This window comes from Lepidochelys olivacea (genome assembly GCF_965140295.1).
Source record: "Lepidochelys olivacea isolate rLepOli2 genome assembly, chromosome: 5".
In the NCBI taxonomy this organism is placed as follows: domain Eukaryota; kingdom Metazoa; phylum Chordata; order Testudines; family Cheloniidae; genus Lepidochelys; species Lepidochelys olivacea.
Window position 1 is genome coordinate 29,133,153 of NC_140415.1, and position 23,222 is coordinate 29,156,374.

The 23,222-nt window shown below is 44.0% G+C and overlaps 1 protein-coding gene across 1 annotated transcript in view; it reads right to left on the bottom strand.

Moving 5' to 3' along the window:
• Positions 1-23,222, bottom strand: part of TTC33 (tetratricopeptide repeat domain 33) — a 121,097-nt gene that overhangs the window by 30,022 nt on the left and 67,853 nt on the right. The window contains exon 3 of the mRNA XM_084628351.1: positions 22,329-22,410. Within this exon, the coding sequence (XP_084484477.1) occupies positions 22,329-22,410 (82 nt within the window). The remainder of the gene's footprint in view (positions 1-22,328; positions 22,411-23,222) is intronic.

Sequence of the window (23,222 nt, forward strand, 5' to 3'; positions counted from 1 at the left end):
AAATTGGATACTATTAATTTAGGCTTAAATAGAGACTGGGAGTGGCTAAGTCATTATGCAAGGTAGCCTGTTTCCTCTTGTTTTTTCCTACCCCCCCCCCCAGATGTTCTGGTTTAACTTGGATTTAAACTTGAAGAGTGGTCAGTTTGGATGAGCTATTACCAGCAGGAGAGTGAGTTTGTGTGTGTATGGGGGTGGGGGGGATGTGAGAAAACCTGGATTTGTGCAGGAAATAGCCCAACTTGATTGTCATGCACATTGTGTAAAGAGTTGTCACTTTGGATGGGCTATCACCAGCAGGAGAGTGAATTTCTGTGGGGGGGTGGAGGGTGAGAAAACCTGGATTTGTGCTGGAAATGGCCCACCTGATGATCACTTTAGATAAGCTATTACCAGCAGGACAGTGGGGTGGGAGGAGGTATTGTTTCATATTCTCTGTGTATATATAAAGCCTGCTGCAGTTTCCACGATATGCATCTGAGGAAGTGAGCTGTAGCTCACGAAAGCTTATGCTCTAATAAATTGGTTAGTCTCTAAGGTGCCACAAGTACTCCTTTTCTTTTTAAGTTACAGTATTTCAATATTCCAACAAAATCATTACAAGAGTTTTAATTCTAATCTTTTGGTGATGTTTTAGTTAACTTCCTCTCACCAATCATGCTGAAGTCTTGGGGAACTTTTCCCTGGGTTAGTTTCTTCTTGAGTCTTCTCCATTTTTCTTATTTGTCTGTTGCAGCTTGCTTATGGAGTGCTGTACTGTGTTTGAGCAGGGTAGCCAAGGATGTGTAAAGGCTGCTCACTTCAGAGTTTTATATCCTTCTTCCTATTTTCACAAAATGATAGGAAAACACACCCTTTTCAGGTCTGTTTAGATTTAAAGCTGGTGGCTGTCACCCTTTCAATGGCTTCATGCCTTTGGGGTTGAGTTAGGTGACACTTTCAGCTTCTGAATATGCAGTCTGTTTAATGCATATGCAATATTTCGTTAGTTGCCTTTGCTCTTCTTGTGGCAGGAAAGGTTCAGATAAATTTTAAAGTTAGTTTTAACTCTTTTTATTTAGTCTAGTTTATGAGATAGTCTCTTGATTTTATTAGAGTCTGACAGGAAATGAAATTCTGTTTTCAAAAATTCTGAACACTTCTGTTCTTTATACAAAAGCTTTTAGTTATTAAAACTAAATTTAGTTAATTTAATTAAATAATTTACAAACTCTTTAGCTTAAATATAATTAAAGTTATTGACTTTGGAGATATGATTCTTGTCTTCCAGAGTTGGTTGATGGTTTGCTTGTGCACTGCCAGTAATTAGCTAATTCTCCATGAATATAAATATTCTATACTTAAATGGCTTCTTACACTAGTCAAGCAACATCACTAGATTCCATGTTAGCATATGGAGCATTTTCCATTTATAAAGCAATGACATTAGAAGCTTTGTATTTAGCCAGCATATTTGCAAGTATGCACTTTGCAAAAGGTGTTTGTCATATTAACATTTAAAAAATAAACAAAAGTTTAAACCTTCTCCAACTACACATATGTTTTCCTCTTAAATTTTTAAGAAGACAAGCAGGTTTGCTTGCAAAAAGGTGGGGGTTGGTAGAGCCCACTTTACTTAGATTATTGATCTGATAATATACCCTACATTCCTTTTTACAGTTAGGCCTCCAGTTAAAACATTGATGTTGTACGTGGTCTGTCCTTCTGAGGTTTGTTTGTCCTTGGGAGATAGAAGCAGAAACCTGAAATTTCTTGGATTACCTTTAACATAATTAGATCAACATATGTATTGTTATACTTCCAAGCATCCTGACTATGTCATTCTTGTAGCTGTATCTTAAGGGTTAGTAAAGGCGCAAACAAGTTTGTAATGACTTAAAATATATTCAATTATAATACTTTTATTAATATCATTTTGCATCAATATTGAGGTCTCTTCCTATGTAGGGGTGTGCTCCCCGCACTCACCCTGAAGGGGTTAACATAGGCCAGCTGAGCCAATCAACCTATTAGGCTGAAACGGGGGATATTTAGGTGGAAAAGAGAGCCCTCATTAAGGGAAGCTCGCTTGTGCAGGAACAGGTGGGACCTGGTAGCAGAAAGAGGGCTACAGGGAAAAGGCCTACAGTCACTCACCCCAGAACGAGAGAAAGAGATTTAGACCCAAAAGGAAAGGTTTGTCTAGCAGACACAAAAGAAAGGGGTTTGGCTAGAAGGGTGGAGAATGCAACCATGGGATATAGGCAAGGTAGGAAGTAGTCCAGGGGAGTGGCAAGAAGGTTAGTAGTTGCTCACACCTTTGCTGTTGAAGATAAGGATCTGGACTGGAACCCAGAGTACAGGGTGGACTTGGGTTCCTCTATCACTGAGTGGGTGGCAAAATCTGGGAAGTGAACTTGCAGCCCATCCAAGTCCGTTTGTTCTAGACACTGAGGAATGGCCCAACCAGGGCCATGGAGTTAAGGACTGCCTGGGACAGTGTGGAAGACTGTGATAATATGCTGGAAGGGAAGGACTCTTGTGACTTGGCTGGAGGGCTAAGCCATGAAGATGAAGTGCTGCAGCTCCTGAGGAGTAAGAGGGGGCTGCAGAGTGATAGAATGAAATAATTGGCCAAGGAACCACAAGAAGAGGGAGTCAGGCTGAAAGAGCTAATCCCTGCAGCAGCCAGGAGGAGGATTCCCTACCGGTGAGTAGAGGCTCCCGTGACATTTCCCCACAATATTTTCATAGATCTGTATTTCTACAGACAAATGTCCATGATGCTTTACAAAGGGAGTATATGCCATTAAAAACTACCTCTAAAACCCTCAGAGGATTTTTTATGAACTTAGTCTTTAATCTCTAATAAACAGTTAAGTCCAGTTAGTTTTTTGGCAAGTTTTTTGACACATCTAAGCTTCCAAATATCCCCCAGAACACTTTAATATTACCTTCTTAGTTCTCCAGTAAAGTCACATGAATTTCCAAATTTCTCTGTGTTCTACCTCATCCCACAATGAATGCCACTCTACATCACACTTCTCTACCGATCCAACAGACCCTATCAACAATGAGAACTTCCTTACTAATCACAAACTTATTTTTAAATCCTCCATGCTACCATTCTGTGCTCAAGGCAAAATCTCTGAAAAATTCCCAAGTATGATTCAAATTGCCTATACTAATTCATATACAGTTTTCTCTAAGGATTTTCTACCATAGATAGAGTTTCTAGCTCTTTTCTGACATGCTTTTCCTGAAAAATTCATTTTACATGCTGGTTCCTACCTCTCTCTCAAATTTTATTTGGAAGGCAGAAGAAATCTGCCTTTCCTACTCAGTCAAGCTTTCTGACTGCAGGTTTGATTCATTTCCCATTTATAATTAAAACATTTCATTATTACAAGTTCTTAAATCTATTAAAAAACTTAAATAAAATTTTAAAGATTTAAAATTAATGTTCTATAAAATGGAGTAGAAATTCCAGTGTCTGAGGACCCCCTTGTCTAAACAAACATTTCTGTCTTGTCATTTTAAATACGTTAGAGAATTTCATGGTCTCTTTTGAAGATTTCAAGTAGGTGGCGCCTCAGAAGTACAATTCTATTGTGAAATGGACTTTATACCATTTCATGCATTAAATTAATGAAGATTCATAGAACTAAGGTGCACTGAAGTTTAATGGTTCTAATTTAAAGGAAGTTATAATTATGGCAAATAATAGGAATTACAAAACTATGGTAAAAATTAATTAAAACATGGTAATAGTCCTCAGGAGGTTGGCTTTACAATCAAATCTAAGAAGTATTATGACTTCTTACTCACATTACTTTGGAATTACTTAAGCCTTACATTCTTGTGAGTTTGACTGAAGAAAACCTCTGCTTTAAATGAGCTCCCTGTATTGTTATGATTGGATCACTTTAATACACACCGGCACATGTCCAGTGAAATTGATCTGATTCCTTGTTCCATAAAGTCAGTTTCAAAATGCTGATGAATAAAATTCTTCCTAATTGTATTGTAGTTTTTAGAAGACATGCACAGTAATAGCTAATTACTGTCCCACCAGGCTTTGACCTATCTGCTACTTCTGTCATCTAGTTTTCTACAATTAACCTAAATTCTTTCGGTGCTGAACCTTTACCATTATGTTCCAGTTTTAAAAGCAATCTTTAAAGATGTCTTTGACATCTATATTTTTCTACTTTAATATGGCTTTTACAGGTCAAAATAAATACTTATAGAGAAAAATTTGTATTTATTCCGTTTACTTCACTAGGTGTAATGTTTAAGGTGTTACTAGACTATTATAACATTTCATTAATACACAGATTTATAAAAAATTGTAAACCACCTATTATGAGAACATTTAGAATGTGGAATACAGAGTCAATATCGTATTTACATGAATAATACCCACTAAGACTCCAAAAGGAATACAGTAATTGACATAGTAGATCTCACAGAGTTCATGTAGACCCATATCCTGGCTCTGACAATGGCCAGGTCCAATGGCTGTCAGAGGAAGAATTCCACAATAGGCAGAAGTGGAATAATCTGCCCCCACACCAGATCTCATCTAAATGCCTAATAGAGACTGATTTAAGCTGTGAAGCATGAGGTTTAGTATCCCTTCCTAACTCTGTATATTCTTATTATCCATTTATCCAAATAAATGTACAATCCCTTTCTGAATCTTATTAAATTCTTGGCCTTAATAACTTCCTGTGGCAATGAGTTCCAAAGATTAAATGTGTTTTGTGTGAAATAGTATATCCTTTTACCAATTTTGAATTTTCTACCTTTTAAAAGGAGCAATGAGCTCAGGGCAGGTAGAATCCTCTGTCTGCATGGAACTGCACTGATGGCAAGGGATTTTTTATCAGCTACGAGTATCTTCGCCTGCAGAGCTAACTAAAAACCAGGGTCTAAATGCATAAAATAATTGTTACATGTCTGTTCTTTCTGATTTCTAATTCAAAACAGCAATAAAACAACCCAACCAGTGCCTACGTCGTTGTACTAACATCGCTAAAATTTAAATTGCATATTTCATGAAGATTCTTGTACACCACTTTGAACATATAAAGTATTATCCAAATATTATTATTATTATTCCACTGGACCCTAGTTCAATGACAGGAAAATATATTTAAAATGAACTTAATATATAAAGGGTGCTAAAAAAAAAATTTATTGCAAAACCCAAGAAGAAGGTTGTTTCCATAGATTTCTCCACACCACTTGGAACTTTTTCCCAGTGGGCTACGTGAGTGATTAGAAGATGGCGTAGAAACAATGGTACCATCTCTCACATCTCTACAATTAAACCTTTCCTTGTACATTTTGCACTGTAATTTCAAAGGAGGGCATCACAAAATTTTCTATGTACTGTCTATGTGATTCTGTATGGGCCAATGAGTAACTGAGAGCAATGCAAAGATTCTCAGTGACTTATGTGGGCTTTGAATCAAGCCCTAGTTAAGCAATTACACACATCCCAGATGGGTTTCTGTAAGCACATACTATATGCCCTCCAGTGACAATTAGGGCCTTTAAACCTCATTTCCTTTCTTCAAAAATTCGTAAAATATATTTGTCCAATAAAATAAAACATACGTTAATGATAATATGGATAGATGACTGTTTAGTTCCTTTCCGTAAATATTTACGGATTCCTACGGTCTTTAGATAGTATATTCATTTAAGCTGTTTATTAAACAACAAAGTAATCTGTACACTTACAATACATTACTTTGCTGCTGACTACGTAAATTGGGCAGCTGCTATATATTAACATAAAATTTCCTTAACAAACTTAACTAATTAAGAGGACTACAGATATGCAAAGATTTAAGTAAGTAGTTTCTTTCTATGTTAATCCTGAGAACATACCTAACAGCTATTATTCTTCATGCCTGAAAAGAAAAGATTTGCAAGGGATTCTTAAAAAAAAAAAAAAAAAAAAAAAAAAAAGGAGTACTTGTGGCACCTTAGAGACTAACAATTTTATTTGAGCATAAGCTTCATGAGCTACAGCTCACTTCTTCAGATGCATTGTCTCTAAGGTGCCACAAGTACTCCTTTTCTTTTCACTTAAGGTGAGCTATTACCAGCAGGAGAGTGGGGGGGCAGAGGGGAGGGGAACCTTTTGTAGTGATAATCGAGGTGGGTCATTTCCAGCAGTTGACAAGAACATCTGAGGAACAGTGCGGGGTGGGGTGGAAATAAACACGGGGAAATAGTTTTACTTTGTGTAATGACGCATCCACTCCCATTCTTTATTCAAGCCTAAGTTAATTGTATCCAGTTTGCAAATTAATTCCAATTCAGTAGTCTCTCATTCTGTCAGGAACAGTATCTCCGATAATGTCATGGCAAACCTGGTGGCTGAACTTTGTGACTTTGTCCTCACCCATAACTATTTCACATTTGGAGACAATGCATACCTTCAAATCAGTGGCACTGCTATGGGTACCTGCATGGCCCCACAGTATGCCAACATTTTTATGGCTGACTTAGAGCAACGCTTCCTCAGCTCTCGTCCCCTAAAGCCCCTACTCTACTTGCGCTAGATTGATGACATCTTCATCATCTGGACCCATGGAAAAGAAGCCCTTGAGGAATTCCACCATGATTTCAACAATTTCCATCCCACCATCAACCTCAGCCTGGTCCAGTCCACACAAGAGATCCACTTCCTGGACACTACAGTGCTAATAAGCAATGGTCACATAAACACCACCCTATACCGGAAACCTACTGACCGCTATTCCTACCTACATGCCTCCAGCTTTCATCCAGACCACACCACACGATCCATTGTCTACAGCCAAGCTCTACGATACAACTGCATTTGCTTCAACCCCTCAGACAGAGACAAACACCTACAAGATCGCTATCAAGCATTCTTACAACTACAATACCCACCTGTTGAAGTGAAGAAACAGATTGACAGAGCCAGAAGAGTACCCAGAAGCCACCTACTACAGGACAGGCCCAACAAAGGAAATAACAGAATGCCACTAGCCATCATCTTCTGCCCCCAACTAAAACCTCTCCAACGCATCATCAAGGAGCTACAACCTATCCTGAAGGATGACCCATCACTCTCACAGATCTTGGGAGACAGGCCAGTCCTTGCTTACAGACAGCCCCCCAACCTGAAGCAAATACTCACCAGCAACCACACACCACACAACAGAACCACTAACCCAAGAACCTATCCTTGCAACAAAGTCCGTTGCCAACTGTGTCCACATATCTATTCAGGGGACACCATCATAGGGTCTAATCACATCAGCCACACTATCAGAGGCTCGTTCACCTGCACATCTACCAATGTGATATATGCCATCATGTGCCAGCAATGCCCCTCTGCCATGTACATTGGTCAAACTGGACAGTCTCTACGTAAAAGAATCAATGGACACAAATCAGACATCAAGAATTATAACATTATTAAACCAGTCGGAGAACACTTCAATCTCTTTGGTCACTTGATTACAGACCTAAAAGTGGCAATTCTTCAACAAAAAAACTTCAAAAACAGAATCCAATGAGAGACTGCTAAATTGGAATTAATTTGCAAACTGGATACAACTAATTTAGGCTTGAATAAAGACTGGGAGTGGATGGGTCATTAAACAGTAAATCTATTTCCCCCCCCCCTCCCGTTCCTCAGACATTCTTGTGAATTGCTGGAAATGTCCCACCTTGATTATCACTACAAAAGGTCCGTCCCCCCTGCTGGTAATAGCTCACCTTAAGTGATCACTCTCATTACAGTGTGTATGGTAACACACATTATTTCATGTTCTCTATGTATATAAATCTCCCCACTGTATTTTCCACTGAATGCATCTGATGAAGTGAGCTGTAGCTCACAAAAGCTTATGCTCAAATAAATTTGTTAGTCTCTAAGGTGCCATAAGTACTCCTTTTCTTTTTGTGGATACAGACTAACACGGCTGCTACTCTGAAACAAGGGATTCTAAAGAATCTTTGTATCTAATCCCAAGAAATTCTAAATAGGAATCACATTCTGTAGTGTGTTAGGCAGATTTTTTTCCCAAAACTTCAACATTTTTTCTGACAAATTGATCCGTTGCTCAGTGAATGCATTATTGTTCTTCTAAATCTGCAGTTAAAAAATTGTCTGATTTAGCTGCACAACAGCTTTATTATTTTTGTTGGTATGGTGGTTTGGAACAAATTACCCAAGTGTATGAAAATACTGTTTAAATATTAACAATAATATTTTTGGAATGACTTATACGTTCCAATTTTGGGATAAACAGTATTTCACTGCTCAGATTAGTGCCTTTAAAAGCAGAAGGGCATCAAATTACACCAAGTTATGCTTCCTGGAAGTTAGTTAACAGATCAGATCATAAATGACATCTGTACTAGCCACTTGCTTGCATTATAAGAATGTTGCCAACTTAGTTAAGGCCCAAAATTTAGGTTTTGTTTTAAAAAAAGGTTTTAGAAACCACACAGATAAGAAATTATTTCTTTTACAATTTTTCAAAATATTTTTATATTTGAACATTTTCCTGGAGTGTTTTTTGAATCTGATCACAACAGTACTATGCACTACAAGAGGATCAGAAAGTAAACCGAACTTGGACCACCACAATGAAATTGACCAATTGTGTTACAACTGTCCAAGTAAATGTTAAAAGCAGGAAGGAAACAAAATAAATGATGAAAATTAAATGTTATTTAAAAAATTCTTTCAATTTTCAATCTTCTCCAGTGGTATTAAAAAGATAGGCAAGGACATTTTACAAACACATGTATTAATCTTGCCAGTATCTTTTTAAATACAAACTATGGTTCCAGCTCTGTAAGTATTCCATGCAGGTGGATGCCTTTGTCAGACAACACAGACTTAGGTCCCAGCAACATGCAGATGACACACAGCTCTAGCTACCCATCACCACATATGACACACCAGTACTACCAAGACGGTCCAGTGTTTGGATGAGATCAGCTCTTGGATGAAGAACAGCTGGCTAAAATTGAACCTGAGTATGGCAAAGGATCAGCTCTTTCCTCTCCCTCCCAGTGCCTCCGGCACACCAGGGAACAGCTGTTCAGTGGCATGCAGGAGGCATTGGGAGGGAGGGGGAGGAGCGGGGACAGGTCACACTTGGGGGAGGGGGCAGAAAGAGGCAGGACACGGATGGATCAGGGGTGGAAAGAGGTGGGGAGGGGGTGGGGTTTTGGGGAAGGGGTGGAGTGGGGGCAGGGCCTGGGGCTGAGCAGGGGCTTTGGGGGTCTGCAAAAAAAAATTAATCAAAACAGGAGTCCTTGGGTTGCTAAAATTTGAGAACCACTGTCCTAGAGCATACCTTTTAGGGAAAAAATCCAATCCTAATTTTAAAATTGTCAGTGATGGAAAATCCACCACAATCCTTGATAAATTGCTCCAATGACTAATTACCCTCACTGTCAAAAATGTGCACCTTACTTCTAGTCTGAATTTGACTAGCTTCAACTTCCAGCCATTGGATCATGTAATACCTTTCCCTGATGAACTGATGAGCCCATTATAAAATATTTGTTCTCTGTATAAGTACTTATAGACTGTAATCAAGTCATCCCTTAACCTTCTCTTTCTTAAGCTAAATAGATTGAGCTCCTTGAACCTAACACTACAAAGCAGATTTTCTAATCCGTCAGTCATTCTTGTGGCTCTTATCTGAGCCCTCTTCCATCTGTCAATATCCTTCTTTAATTCTGGACACCAGAACTAGATGCAGTATTCCAGCAAGAGTCATACCAGTGCCACATACACAGGTAAAATAAACTCTTTACTCTAATTCAAGATTTCCCTGTTTATGCATCCAAGGATCACTTTCACCCCTTTGCCCACAGTGTTGCACTGGGAGTTCATGTTCAGCTGATTATCCAACATTACCCCAAAATCTTTTTCCGAGTCACGGCTTCGCAGGTTAGAGTCCCCCATCCTGTAAGTATGGCCTACATTCTTTATTCCTAGATGTACAGAGGCAAGAGATAACATCAGCATTCTTCATAGCTACAGATAGATGAGGATGGGCAGGCAGTGGCCACCACAGAGAAGACGACTGGGAGGAATTCCACACAGCTAGAAGTTTCCAATCCATACCAGGTCCTCAATGTGGAAACTGTGGAAGGTACTTCTCAAGAACTGGCTGATCCAAGGGAACAGAGAGACGTATGGGACATACCTGTGGACGGCAGCTCAGCCAAACTTCTAAGAAAACCAAGCTTGCCCACAAAGAGTTCCCCAACCATCTAAAGAAGACAGACAATCTTTGTTGGGTATTCAATTCTCAGAAATATTGGAAGAGCTCTCTGCATAGGCCAACTGCACAGTGTACTGTCTTTCTGAAGCCAAGATACAAGATACCACTCTAAGATTGGATAGGCTTCTGAAGTTGATGGGCAAAGATTGATGGGTGATGGTTCACACCTGCACTAATGACACTGCACTGTGTGGTATCTCGCAGATAATAGATGACCTCAGGAAATTTGGAAGTGGGCTGAAGAAGAAGATTGTCAAGCAATGTTCTTAGAGATCCTTCCTGTCTCAGGAGTAAGAAGATTTTGGAAGGGAACTGCTGGCTGGGGAAGTGGCGTACAATGGAAAGTTTAGTTTTGTAGCACACTGGTCCACCTTCTATGGCAGTGGTCCACAAAGTGCGGGACTCTCCCCCCTAAGGGGGCAAGGAGGAACGTTTTGGTGGGCCCCAGGCCCCGCTCCACCCTCAGCTCTGCTCTGGCCCCACACCCGGCCGCGGCTCTGCTCCCAGCCCCAGTCCTGCCTCCAGCCTTGGCCCCTGACTGCGGCGCGGCCACGGCTTCCACTCCTGGTCCTGGCTCCAGCTGTGGTTCTGCTCCTGGCCTCGCCCCCAGGCCGTGGCTGCACTCTGAGCCCCGGCTCCAGCTCCACTCCAGGCCCCGGCTCCGCCCCAGCCATGGCTCTACTCCCAGACCCCAGCTCAGCCTCAGCTTCGCTCTCAGCTCAGCCCCGGCGCCGCCTCCAGCCTTGGCTCCCAGCCCCGGCTCCGCTCTTGGCCCCCGCCTCATCCCTGCCCCCAGCTTCGGCCTCCAGCAACGGCTTCGCTTTGGGACCCAGCCTCATCTCTGCCCCCAGTCTTGGCTCTGCTCCCATGCCCTGCCTCGGCCCCTGGCTGAAGCTCTGTTCCCAGAGGTGGATGGGGTAAGAGGGGCGTGACTGAAATGTTTGGGAACTACTGTTCTATGGGGAAAGGGAGCTATATAGTTTGGATGGCCTCAGCCTCAGCAGGAGGGAACAAATCTCCTCAAGGAGAGGAATAGTCAGGAGGGGAGTTCAATAACAAAATGGGAGGGTAAAAAGAGGGAAGATATGAGCATTCATTTTAGCTCAGAATCAAGATGTTATGAACAAAATTAATCAAGGACCCAACGGACACAAAGAGAAGAAATTCTTGAGTTACCTATATACCAATGCTAGGAGCCTGGGTAACAAACAAGAGGAATTGGAACTCATTCATGGGCATAAATTCAATTTAGTAGGTATTACTGAAACCTGGTGGGATGATTTGCACAATTGGAATGTTCAAATCAATAGTTATAACCTATTTAGGAAGGACTGAGTGGGCAAAAGGAGAGAAGTGTCACTCTATGTCAAAAATGGCATTACCTCTTTCCGATTCGCTGATAACTAGGAATAGAATGATCTTGAATACTTATGGCTCAATGTCCTAAGAGATAAAGCACGAGATGGATTATTAGTTAGTGTCTGCCACAAACCACCAAATCATACTAGGGAACAGGATGACTGCTTCTGTAGGCATGTATCTATAATATGGAGGAAAAAAAGCTGCGTGATCATGGGGGACTTCAGTTGAGTGACATCTGCTGGAGGACTCATACTGCCAGTAGTAAAAATCCTTGAATTTCTTAATATTATAGATGACTATTTCCTAACACAAAACAAATGTTGCAACATAGCAGAATTTTATATTAGATCTTGTCGTTATAGATAAAGAGGAACTGATCAGAGAACTAAAAACTAATGCTGGCTTAGGTACAATTGATCATGACTTGATCACACACTTTTAATGTGCAAACACAATAAAGTCCAAACCAGGATGTATATATAGATATAGATATCTATATCTATACACGCACACATGCACTCATACACACATAAACCTGGTGCTTTAAAAGGACTCCAGTTTCACAAAGCTGAAAACAATTATAAGAAAAATCAACTCTGAAGAAGAATTTAATCAGAAAAAAGTCAGTGACAGTGGAGAAATGTTTTAGAACATTTTACAAGATGCCCAAAAAAGCTAGGAAGATGGCCATATTGGTTAAATAAATGACCCGGTTTAGAGGGGACGTGAAGATACCTATAAAAATAATAATATATAATAAATGAAAGGAAGGGGAAGTTGTTAGAAATGAATGTAAATCAGGAGCTAGGAATTGTAGAAAATTGATAATGGAAGCAAACAGACATAAGGAGAAATCTATAGCCAACAGAGTTATGGACAAAAAGGAAGTTTTTTACATATATTAGGAGGGAAAAAGAATCCTGACAATGGTATCGGTCCATTACTAGATGGACATGGTAGAATTATCAATACTTCTGTAATGCAGAACAGGCAGAAGTGTTCAATAAATATTTCTTTTCTGTGTTTGGGGAAAAACAGATTATGTAGTCTCATCATATGAGAACAATAATACTCTTTCCACTACACTAGTAGCTCAGGAGGATGTTCAACAGCAGCTACTGAAGCTGAACATTTTAAAACCAGAAGGTCCAGATAACTTGCACTCAAGAGTTTAAAAAGAGCTGGCTGAGGATCTCACTGGACCATTGACGTTGATTTTCAGAAGGTCTTGGGCTAGTTTCAGAAGACTTGAAGAAAGCTAATGTTATGCCAATATTTAAAAAGAATAAATGGGATGGATTGACTAATTATAGTCCTGTCAGTCAGACACACTTCAAAACCAGTTGTATCTTTGCTAATTGTCAGCTTTTATAACTCCTCATATGTGACTATCTGCATTTTTAGGTGCATATATACCTTGGTAAACCTGGCTCTAAGTATATTTGAAGGTATGTTAGGTGCCCCTTCTTGCCTCCTACAGGCATTGAATAATGCAAAGAGTTAAGTGGAATTTCAGAGAAGCAATTTGTTGTACAAAATCAAGAGGAAAATAATTGACTATGAAGTGTAGCCGGATATGAAAGGAAAAATAAATGTCCACTTCTTTGATCCATTAATGTAAAACAAATTATGAGTGTGCTTCATTAGAAACATTCAGTAATTTCAAAAGAAAGCTATTTATGGATCCTAATGTCTACTTCACTGAAACAAAAGGACCATTTCTAATTAATACAGAGGCCTACTCCTTTGTTTCAACAGAGCCTTTCTAATGTAACATATAATGTGCATAGAGATGTGAGCCAAATAATTCAGTATATTTGATGCGTTACCCAAGGGAATTCATGAAGAAAAATTACATAAGCTGTAAAGGGTGTGTCTTGAAACTACTAAAGAACAGAAAGCCACAATTAAAGAAGGACTAAACCTTCAGTATCTATGCACAATCGGATGCCATCTTGGTGTTATTTCACTACAAATGGCCTTTATATATTTGATTATTAATAAACTTCCACATTTTTGAGGAGTCAAACATTCTCCAGCCCAGGAAAAACAAAACATGACAACATCCAAAGAGGGTGAGAGGGATTATCATCACATCCCCATTCAAATAGTGTTCAGGTTTTTGTTTTTCTTTTGTTTTGCCTTTATTTACTTTTTTTTTTTTTTTTTACTGGAAACAGTCAATTATAATATTATAGATTCTAACAATGAATAAAGCATATTTCCCATAAAATAAACAACAATTAATTTACTACAGCACCATGGGGTTTTTGGGTTTTTTTGTCCTTTTTCTTTACTGCCCACTAGCCTCTGTTTTTTTCTTCTATATTTTTCAATAGCCACATTTTCCTTCAGAGTATTTTCCCCTTTTAACTGTTTATTCTCTTAATCTTTAATCCTCTCTCTTTTCTGATGTGGACTTTCTTCCTCTTACGTGCAGTGTTCTCTCTCCTGTCTTTGTCTCATTCCACCCATTGGTCCTTTCCCCTCTCCAATCACCAGCCTTTTGGTTCTTTTCCCAATAGGGCACTATGACAAAACATGATATATATGCTTAATTTCTAAAATAGTATTTGAGGATTCATGGAGATGGGAGTGGGGAAGAGGTGGTTTTTGGTCATCATATACTCCCAAACAATAGGGAAAAATACCTTCTCCGGGAAATCTGAATGGATAGTAAGAGTCAACAAATACAGCAATTCCAACATAATACCAGAACTATTCACCTTTGGTTACTGGGTCCAGATTTTACTAAGGCCTCTGCTATGAGCAAGTATGTACCCAAAGTATTAATACAACTGATCTGAGAGAAAACAGAATGTCTCCTTGGGAAATATACTCCAGGCACACACAGGCCATTGTGAATCTGTCAATTGCCTTCTTCTCTGTACACCATTAGAAAGTAGGAATATGTATATTTTTAAAAGGCCAGGGAGAAAGCCTAAGTGGAGAGAGGAGAACATACTGTTGGCGCCAAACCAGGGAATCAGTCAAACACTAGGGTTTGGTTTCTGTAAACATATAACATGGTTTCTCCTGGTCCTCCACCTCATCTGCTGGGCTGCAGTCATTTCCTGAAATCAGTGAAATACTAGAACATATCTGATATATTCGGCAGCACAGCAGGTATGTTCTACTGTGGTGTGCCTACATTCAGAAGCAGTCTGGCAGTTAACATTGTTTTAAAAGGTAAGGAGCAAAAAGAAACAAATCAACCATGTGAACGGGAAAAAAACCTAAAACATCTTAAATGAAAAACAGAAAATGGCATAACAAAAGCTTAAATGAAAAGTAAAAAAAGGTAAAAGGATATTGAACCCACATTTTATCTTCTCTCCCTCTAACTGACTCCTCATTTCCAATTCAAAAATTCACTGAATGTATGTTACAAAAAGATGGGAAAAAGACAGTTACCTTTTCTGTAACTGGTGTTCTTCGAGATGTGTTGCTCATGTCTATTCCACAACAGGTGTGCGTGCTCACCACGTGCACCGGTGCCGGAAGTTTTTCCCCCAAGCAGTACCCATAGGGGGGAGCACCCCCGGCAACCTCTGGGGTGGCACCTGCCTGGCGTGGTATAAGGGGAGCTGCACACTCCCCCCACCCTCAGTTCCTTCTTTCCAGACAACTCCAACAGAGGGGAAGGAGCGTGGGATGTGGAATAAACATGAGCTACACATCTCGAAGAACATCAGTTACGGAAAAACTGTCTTTTCCTCTTTGAGTGATTGCTCATGTGTATTCCACAATAGGTGATTCCAAGCTATATCTGTTGGAGGTGGGTAGGAATTCACAAGTTCCCAGGACAGAGGACAGCCCTGCCAAACCCAGTGTCATCCCTGGTTTGGGGGATGATCGCACAGTGTGAAGTGAACGTGTGAACCGAAGACCACGTGGCGGCCCTACAAATGTCCTGGATGGGGACGTGGGCCACGAAGGTAGCTGAAGAGGCCTGCACCCGAGTTGAGTGTGCCCTCACAATGGGTGGTGGGAGGACACCCACCAGCTCATAACATGAACAGATACACAAAGTGATCCAATTGGAAAGCCGCTGAAAGCCTCAGCCGAGGCGATAAACAGCTGCGAGGACTTTCTGAACGGCTTGGTCTGCTTGAGGTAGAAAGCCAGAGCCCTCCACACATCGAGCGTTTGGAGATGGCACTCCTCACTGGACGTGTGAGGCTGGGGGCAGAGGACCAGTAGAAAAATGTCCTGACCCATTTGGTAGGTGGAGACCACCTTCTGGAGGAAAACGGGGTGTGGGCGGAGCTGGACCTTGTCCTTATGAAAGACCGTGTATGGAAGCTCGGAGGTCAGGGCCTTAAGCTCCAAGACTTGCCTGGCCGACGTGATTGCAACCAGGAAGGCCACCTTCCATGAGAGGTGAAACCAGGAGCACGTGGCCAGGGGTTCAAATGGGGGCCCCGTGAGATGAGCCAACAACAGGTTTAGGTCCCACTGCGGGACCAGGGGGTCTAGAATATGGAAAAAGATGGTCCAAACCCTTAAGGAACCGGTCAGTCATAGCATGAGAAAATACCATGTGCCCTTGCACCAGTGGATGGAAGGCCGATATGGCTGCCAGGTGCACCTTGACTGACAAGGGCACCAGACCCTGGGCCCTCAGGTGGAGGAGGTAATCAAGGATAAGATGGATCGGGGCAGTCACCGGGGAGACACCCTGGTCCGCCACCCACCTAGAAAACCGGGACCACTTCGCCAAATAAGCGCGGCAAGTGGAGAGCCATCTACTTTCGAGGAGGACGCGCTGAACCTGCTCTGAGCACATCTCTTCCTCTCCACCTAACCACTGAGCAGCCATGCCATAAGGTGAAGAGCAACCAGGTTGGGTGGAGGAGGCGGCCCTGGTCCTGAGAGAGCAGGTCCAGGCGGAGCGGCAACGGCCACGGCAGAGCTACCACCAGGCCCGTGAGGGTCCCGTACCAATGCTGCCTGGGCCATGCCAAGGCAATCAGGAAGACCCTGGTCTTGACCGTCTTTATCTTCTCCAGCACCCTGCTGATTAGAGGGAATGGGGGAAAGGCTTAGAGAAGCCAGCCTGACCAGGACTGGAGAAAGGCATCAGAGAGAGCACCCCTCTCCAAGCCCCGCCTCCGGAGCAGAACTGGGAGCATCGCCGGTTCTGCTGAGTTGCGAACAGGTCCACCTGAGGAGTTCCCCACCTTTTGAAGAGCCGGTGGGCCACTTCCGGGTGGAGGGACCACTCGTATTGCGAGGAAAAGTCCCTGCTCAAGCGATCCATCCTCTCATTCCAGGTGCCCGGTAGGTGGAAGGCCTTCAGGTGGAGGTCATGGGCTATACAGAAGTCCCACAGCCTGAGGGCTTCGCAGCAGAGGATCAGGCTCCGCTTTACCTGTTGATATAGAACATCGAGGCCAAGTTGTCCGTGAGGACCCTGACCTCCAGGTGCGAGCAAAAGGCCATACACGCCAGCCGCACCACCCTGAACTCCTTGATGTTTATATGTAAGATCAGGTCTTGAGCCGACCACAGGCCTTGGGTCTGAAAGTTCCCCATATGGGGCCCCCAACCCTGTCCCTGAACGGGACCCCTTGGAGCATGTTGTTTGGGGCAGACCACCACCATCATAGGGAGGTGATCACAGAGTCTGGCACGGTGAGGACCTTGTCCATCCTGTCAGTGGCCTGCGAGAACTTCGAGGCCAACCAGAGCTGGAGGGGGCCTCATCCTGAGTCTGGCATAACGGACCACATATGTGCACACCGACATGTGACCCAAGAGTTGTAGGCAAACCCTGGCTGTTGTCACCAGTAACCTCGTGACCTAGTCGATGAGACCTTTCAGGGTCTCAAATCTGTCTGGCGGGAGAGAGGCCCTGGCCGACACTGCGTCGAAGAGCGCCCCAATGAACTCTGTGCATTGGACTGGGACTAACGTGGACTTGGTGTTTACCAACAGGCCCAAGGCAATGCCCATGGACAGGAGGAGCACCACGTAATCCCTCACCTGCGACCGGGAGGTGCCCTTGACAAGCCAATCGTCCAGATAGGGAAATATCTGGACCCCCTGCCATCTGAGGTAGGCCGCTACCACCGACATGCATTTTGTAAACACCCTGGGGGTACTGGACAGACCAAACGGGAGGACCGTGAATTGGTAATGATTCTGTCTCACCACGAAATGGAGGAAGCGCCTGTGCACCTCGAATATGTGGATGTGGAAGTACGCGTCCTGTAGACTGAGGGCAGCGTACCAGTCCCCGGGTTCCAGGGAGGGGATGATGGAGGCCAGGGAGACCATGCGGAACTTGAGCTTCACCATGTGCTGGTTCAGATCTGGGAGGTCCAGGATGGGCCTGAGCCTCCCTTTGGCCTTCGGGATAAGGAAATAACGGGAGTAATATCCCTTGCCCATGAACTCCTCAGGCACCGCCTCTATCACTCCTAGACCTAGGAGCTGCCCCACCTCCTGCTCGAGCAGAGCTTTGTGCGAGGTGTCCCCCAAGGGGGACGGGGCGGTGAAGAACTAAACTGGAGGGTGTAACCCCGGGAGATGGTGTTGAGGACCCATCGGTCCGAGGTTAGCCATAACCATTCCAGGAGGAAAGCACACAGCCAGTTGGAGAAGGGAAGTTTTATTGGGAATGGATCCCTGATGAGGATTGGTGGGGTGCCCCCGAGCGTCCCATCAAAAACTCCTTTTCCCCGCCTGCTTGCCCTTGGAGGACCCAGGCTGGGGAGCAAGCTGAGACTGCCTTTGAGGGCATCTCTTATAGCCCCGCTGCTTCTTATGGGTGGCCTCGTACTTCAGGAGGGCAGCCTGGGCGGGAGTCTGCTGCAGCTGGAACTTAGGTTTTGCCGGAGCTGGGACATAGAGGCCCAGAGTTGGAGGGTCGTGAGGGAGTCTTTCATGCCATGCAGCCTTGTATCTGTTTCCTCTGAAAACAGAGCTTTCCCATCAAACGGGAGATCCCGCATGGAAGACTGCGCCTCGCTGGACAGCCCAGAGAGCAGGAACCATGACACCCATTTCATGGACACAGCAGAGGCCATTGATTGTGCGACCATGTCTGCAGCATCCGAGGCTGGCTGCAGGGACGCCCTCGTGGCCGCTGCCCCTTCCTCAACTAGCACCTTGAACTCTTTCCTATCACTCTCCTGGAGGGAGTCCTCAAACTTGGGCAGGGAGCCCCACAGATTGAATTTGTACCGGCCCAGGAGAGCCTGATGGTTTGCCACTTGTAACTGGAAGCTCGAAGATGAATAAACTTTCCTTCTGAAGGAGTCCAGTCTCCAAGTGTCTTTGTTCTTTGGGGTCAGGGCTGGCTGACCCTGCCATTCCATGTGCTTGACCGACTCGACAACCAGGGAGTTGGGCACCGGGTGGGTATACAAGTACTCATGCCCCTTAGTGGGTACAAAGTACTTGCATTCTGCCTTTTTAGAGATGGGGGCCATCGAGGCCGGTATTTGCCACAGGAAATTTGAAATCTTAGCCACCCCTTCATGGAGAGGCAAAGCCACCCTACCGATGGTGACAACACGTTAAACCGGGAGTCTGAGGGTTCCTCCATCTCCTCTGCCTGGAGATGGAGGCTTGCTACCACCCTCTTTAAGAGTTCTTGGTGGGCCTCTTGCGGGATAGAGGCGGGCGGGGCCACAATCGCCTCCTCCTGCTGTCAGCAAGAGGCCAGCACCAGAGGATCCACCACCTGGCTGGACTCTGGGCACAGTGCCGAAGACACATGTCCCACCACCTCCTTTCTCGGGGGTCTGGAGAAGGAGGCCGATGGTGCCTCCGAAGCTCCGGCCACGGAGCAAGCTCCCACCAGGGGCTGCGCCGGAGGCCACGGTGCCCACTGCTACCATGGGCTGGCCACAACGCTCGGTGCCACTGCACCTGCTGTGGCACCGGCAGGGCCGGCTGTTCAGGTTGGCTGGCCTGGCCCATTGAAGGATGGCTACGAATGGAGATTGGGCTGGCATAAGATCTGCTGCTGTCTCTGGACTGGGAGGAGCGGTGGTGCCGGGATCTATGATGGCCATGGGACCGCGATCTTGACGTGGAGGATCGGTACCGGCAGTAACAGCTGCTCCGCGAATGGCCTCGACAGGCAGACCTACAACGGTGAAATGCTGGCGATCGATCCCCGGGTCTGCGATGTCTTGGCGGAGACTTGGAGCGGGAGTCTGAGCAGGAACGGTGTCGACGACCGTGCCATGATTGACTGTGGTACTCTCTCCAAGACAAGGACCGATGGCGATGCCCGCCACAGTCCCGCTGATACTCGTTCCTTGAGGACAAGCGGTGCTGTGAGTCCCGGCCAGACGGAACCCATCCAGACAGTCTGGTCAGCGTCGAGGGCTATCCACCTGGACTCTGCCCCGAGCGACTGCTGGGCAGTGATCGGCATCAGGAACGTTCCTTGACCGAGATGGGTACCAGGCCAGAGGCGACTGCGGAGATCCCAGCGGAGGCTTCCCTCTGGAGCGCGGGGCCGACACTGGAGGTGCTCCGGGCACCAGCATGGACATAATGCCCCGGGCTGCCTGGAGGGCTTCAGGCATGGATGGCATCCAGACATCTGGAGAGGCCTGTTCTGAAGGGGCCGGGCTACTCCGCTCAACGTGAGTCAGAGGCCTGGGGCCTGGTGGGGATCGAGGACTGCCCGACTTGGGCCTAGCCTCTGTCCCAGACTTCCCTCGGTGCCGCTGAGAAGAGGGAGTCTTTCTGGCCCTCTTGGCATGCCCCGGGGATGGGCAGCGATGCCGACTGGTCGATGGCACCGGAGGGTTGCTGCGTACTGACGCCACGGTGCCGGGTACCGATTCGGAGCAGCTTGCTGGGGTCGGGGTCAGCGCCGACTCCATGAGGATGGCCCGGAGCCTAATGTCACTTTCTCTTTTGGTCCAAGGCTTAAAGGCCTTGCAAATCTTGCACCTTTTGCTGATATGGGTTTCTCCCGAGCAGCGCAAACAGTCTGCATGCGGGTCACTTCTTGGCATAGAACACCTACAAGAACCGCACAACTTAAACCCCGGGGTGCGGGGCATGCCCCAGCCCAGGCTCACTGACTAACTAAACTAACTTAACAGCTAAATAACTACAGGTACTAACGCTGAATGAATGAACAGTTCTGGGGACGAGCTATAGCAAAGCTGGAGCAGAGCAGTTCCGACACACCTTCACTGGCGGCAAGAAGGAACTGAAGATGCGGGGAGTGCGCAGCTCCCCTTATACCGCGCCAGGCAGGCGCCGCTCCAGGGGTCGCTCCCCCCTATGGGTACTGCTAGGGGAAAAACGTCCGGCACCGGTGCACGTGGCGAGCACGCACACCTATTGTGGAATACACATGAGCAATAACTCGAAGAAGAATCTTATTTTTCTACTTAGGCAAGAGGGGGACACAAGCACATGGACATGCATAAAATAATGGTGTCCAGTAACTTTGCCACTGAAGCCATACAAAAAGTAAGTCACTGTGAGGTCAGCAGTTTTCTTAGTCCACACAGCTGATACTGCTACTAACTGGGTGAAACCTTACTATGGGCTGAGATACAATCTAGTTCAAAATGGTGAGTGAATATGTTCTTTATTTAAGGTAGTTGTATGAGACATTGAAGGACCATACCTAAAACATGGACTAATACAGTCTGCCAGAAACCAGCACCATGTGTGGTTGCGGGGGCGGGGGGCACTTGGTATTACAGTTAGGTGTGTGTACAGGTGCAGGTGTGTGACTGAACACACAGGAACTGAGAAGAGACAAGAACAAAGCAAGAGGCAGAAGCAACAAAACAAGAAAGCCAAGAAGTAGCCTGTGCTCAGTATGACCCTGGGGAAAACTGGAGAGTTTTGGGTCTGTTGGCTAAAGAGGTCTGGAGCTATAAACTAAGAAACTGCTCCTTTTGTTCGTAGTTCCTCCTGCCTTTGGAGAAGCAGAGCTTTGTACTTTCCTTCTAAATAAACAAGATTGCATCAAAGAGAATACCAGACTCCATAAATTTCTACTTCTAACTGGAAAGTCCCCATGGCCCCAAAATTTCACTAGCCGCTTGAACAGAAAAGGGACATTACATATCAAAGTTTCAGTGCTGTGTTGGTGGTTGCTGGAGCCTTAACCCATCAAAACAGCCCTGAAACAGAGCCTGGATGGTTGAGACCAATGAATGTATTTGACTAAACGCATTTTCCTCCAAAGTTTGTCTGTGCCAGTAAGTGGACACCAAAATATGGGGCATGTATTTCATATACCATATATTCTTTTTTTGAAGGGGGGGTGAGAAAAAAGGAAGGAGGTGGCAATAAACTAATTCTTCAGTAAGATCATATGGATTATTAATGGCAGATTCGGAGATCTTTACTTACCTGGAGTAATGATAATAAATATAATTTTTTAATGTCTGAATTTAAAATTTACATTCAGACGTTGAATTCATACCTGGACAGAGATGTTATTATGGCACACTTGGCAAGGGTAAAAATACTCTAACCTGTAGAAGATTCCCTGTTATGCTGAAAGAGGAGAAAGGGATCTATCCCTGAGCCTATAACAAGCAATATTTCTTCAATTCAGTGGCTCATGTGCAGTTGCACTCTCCTTTTACATACACAAGTGGTGACAGGGTTTTAGGCATAATCTGTTTAAGACTACAATATAACTTTGGATTTCTAAATTAACAAAGAATTTTCATGAGTTACCTGTGATTTCATTTCATAAAGTGCAGCATCTTCTGGAGTTAACTGAAGTGCTTCATCCCATTTGTGAACAGCTTCCCAGTACCTGTAGTTATTAAAACAATATTATGTTCTCACTATGTTTATGAATCGTTTAGACTGGGTATTTCAATTGATATCATCCTCACCACCAAAGTATTGGCGCATCTTACAAATATTAATATTTGTAATATCTCAAAACACCCCACAATACAGGGAACTATTACCTCCATTTTACAGATGGGAGAACTGAGGCACCGAGAGATTAAGAAGTAGGTGTTCAAGTGCTCAGGTCTGACAACCGGAGCCAGATTTTTTACAAATGCTCTGAACCCAACAGCTTCCACTTATGTACAGTTACAAAACAGATCAGGACTCAACATGCTAGGCTCATTTGGAAAAAATAACTACTTATTCTGATGCCTAAAAGATGAGCTCTCTTGAAAATCTGACCCTGATTGTGGGTGCCGAGCGCTTCTGAAAATCTCAGTGACTTGCCACAGGCTCCATAGTAAGCCCTTGGCAGAACTGAGAACTGGAACCAGATCTCCTGAATCTCAGCCCAATTCCTTAATTTCAAAACCATCCTCCTTCTCTGTCCCTTGATTTGGGATTAAATAGTAGCAAATCTCTTTTAATCACAACCAAAGAAAAAAACATCCCATCTGATCACTCTTGACATAGATCTCCTTTTAAAATTCTTTCCAGTCTAAGAAGCCTACTAAAATTTGGCTATCCATTTTATTTTTTCTACTGCAACTAAAGAGATACTCAATGTATAATCACTACATTGCATCTAATCATAATCCCTATTTTTTTAAAAGATCATATTAAAAAGTAAATCAAATTATCTTTCTTTAATTTCAAATATAACAGAAT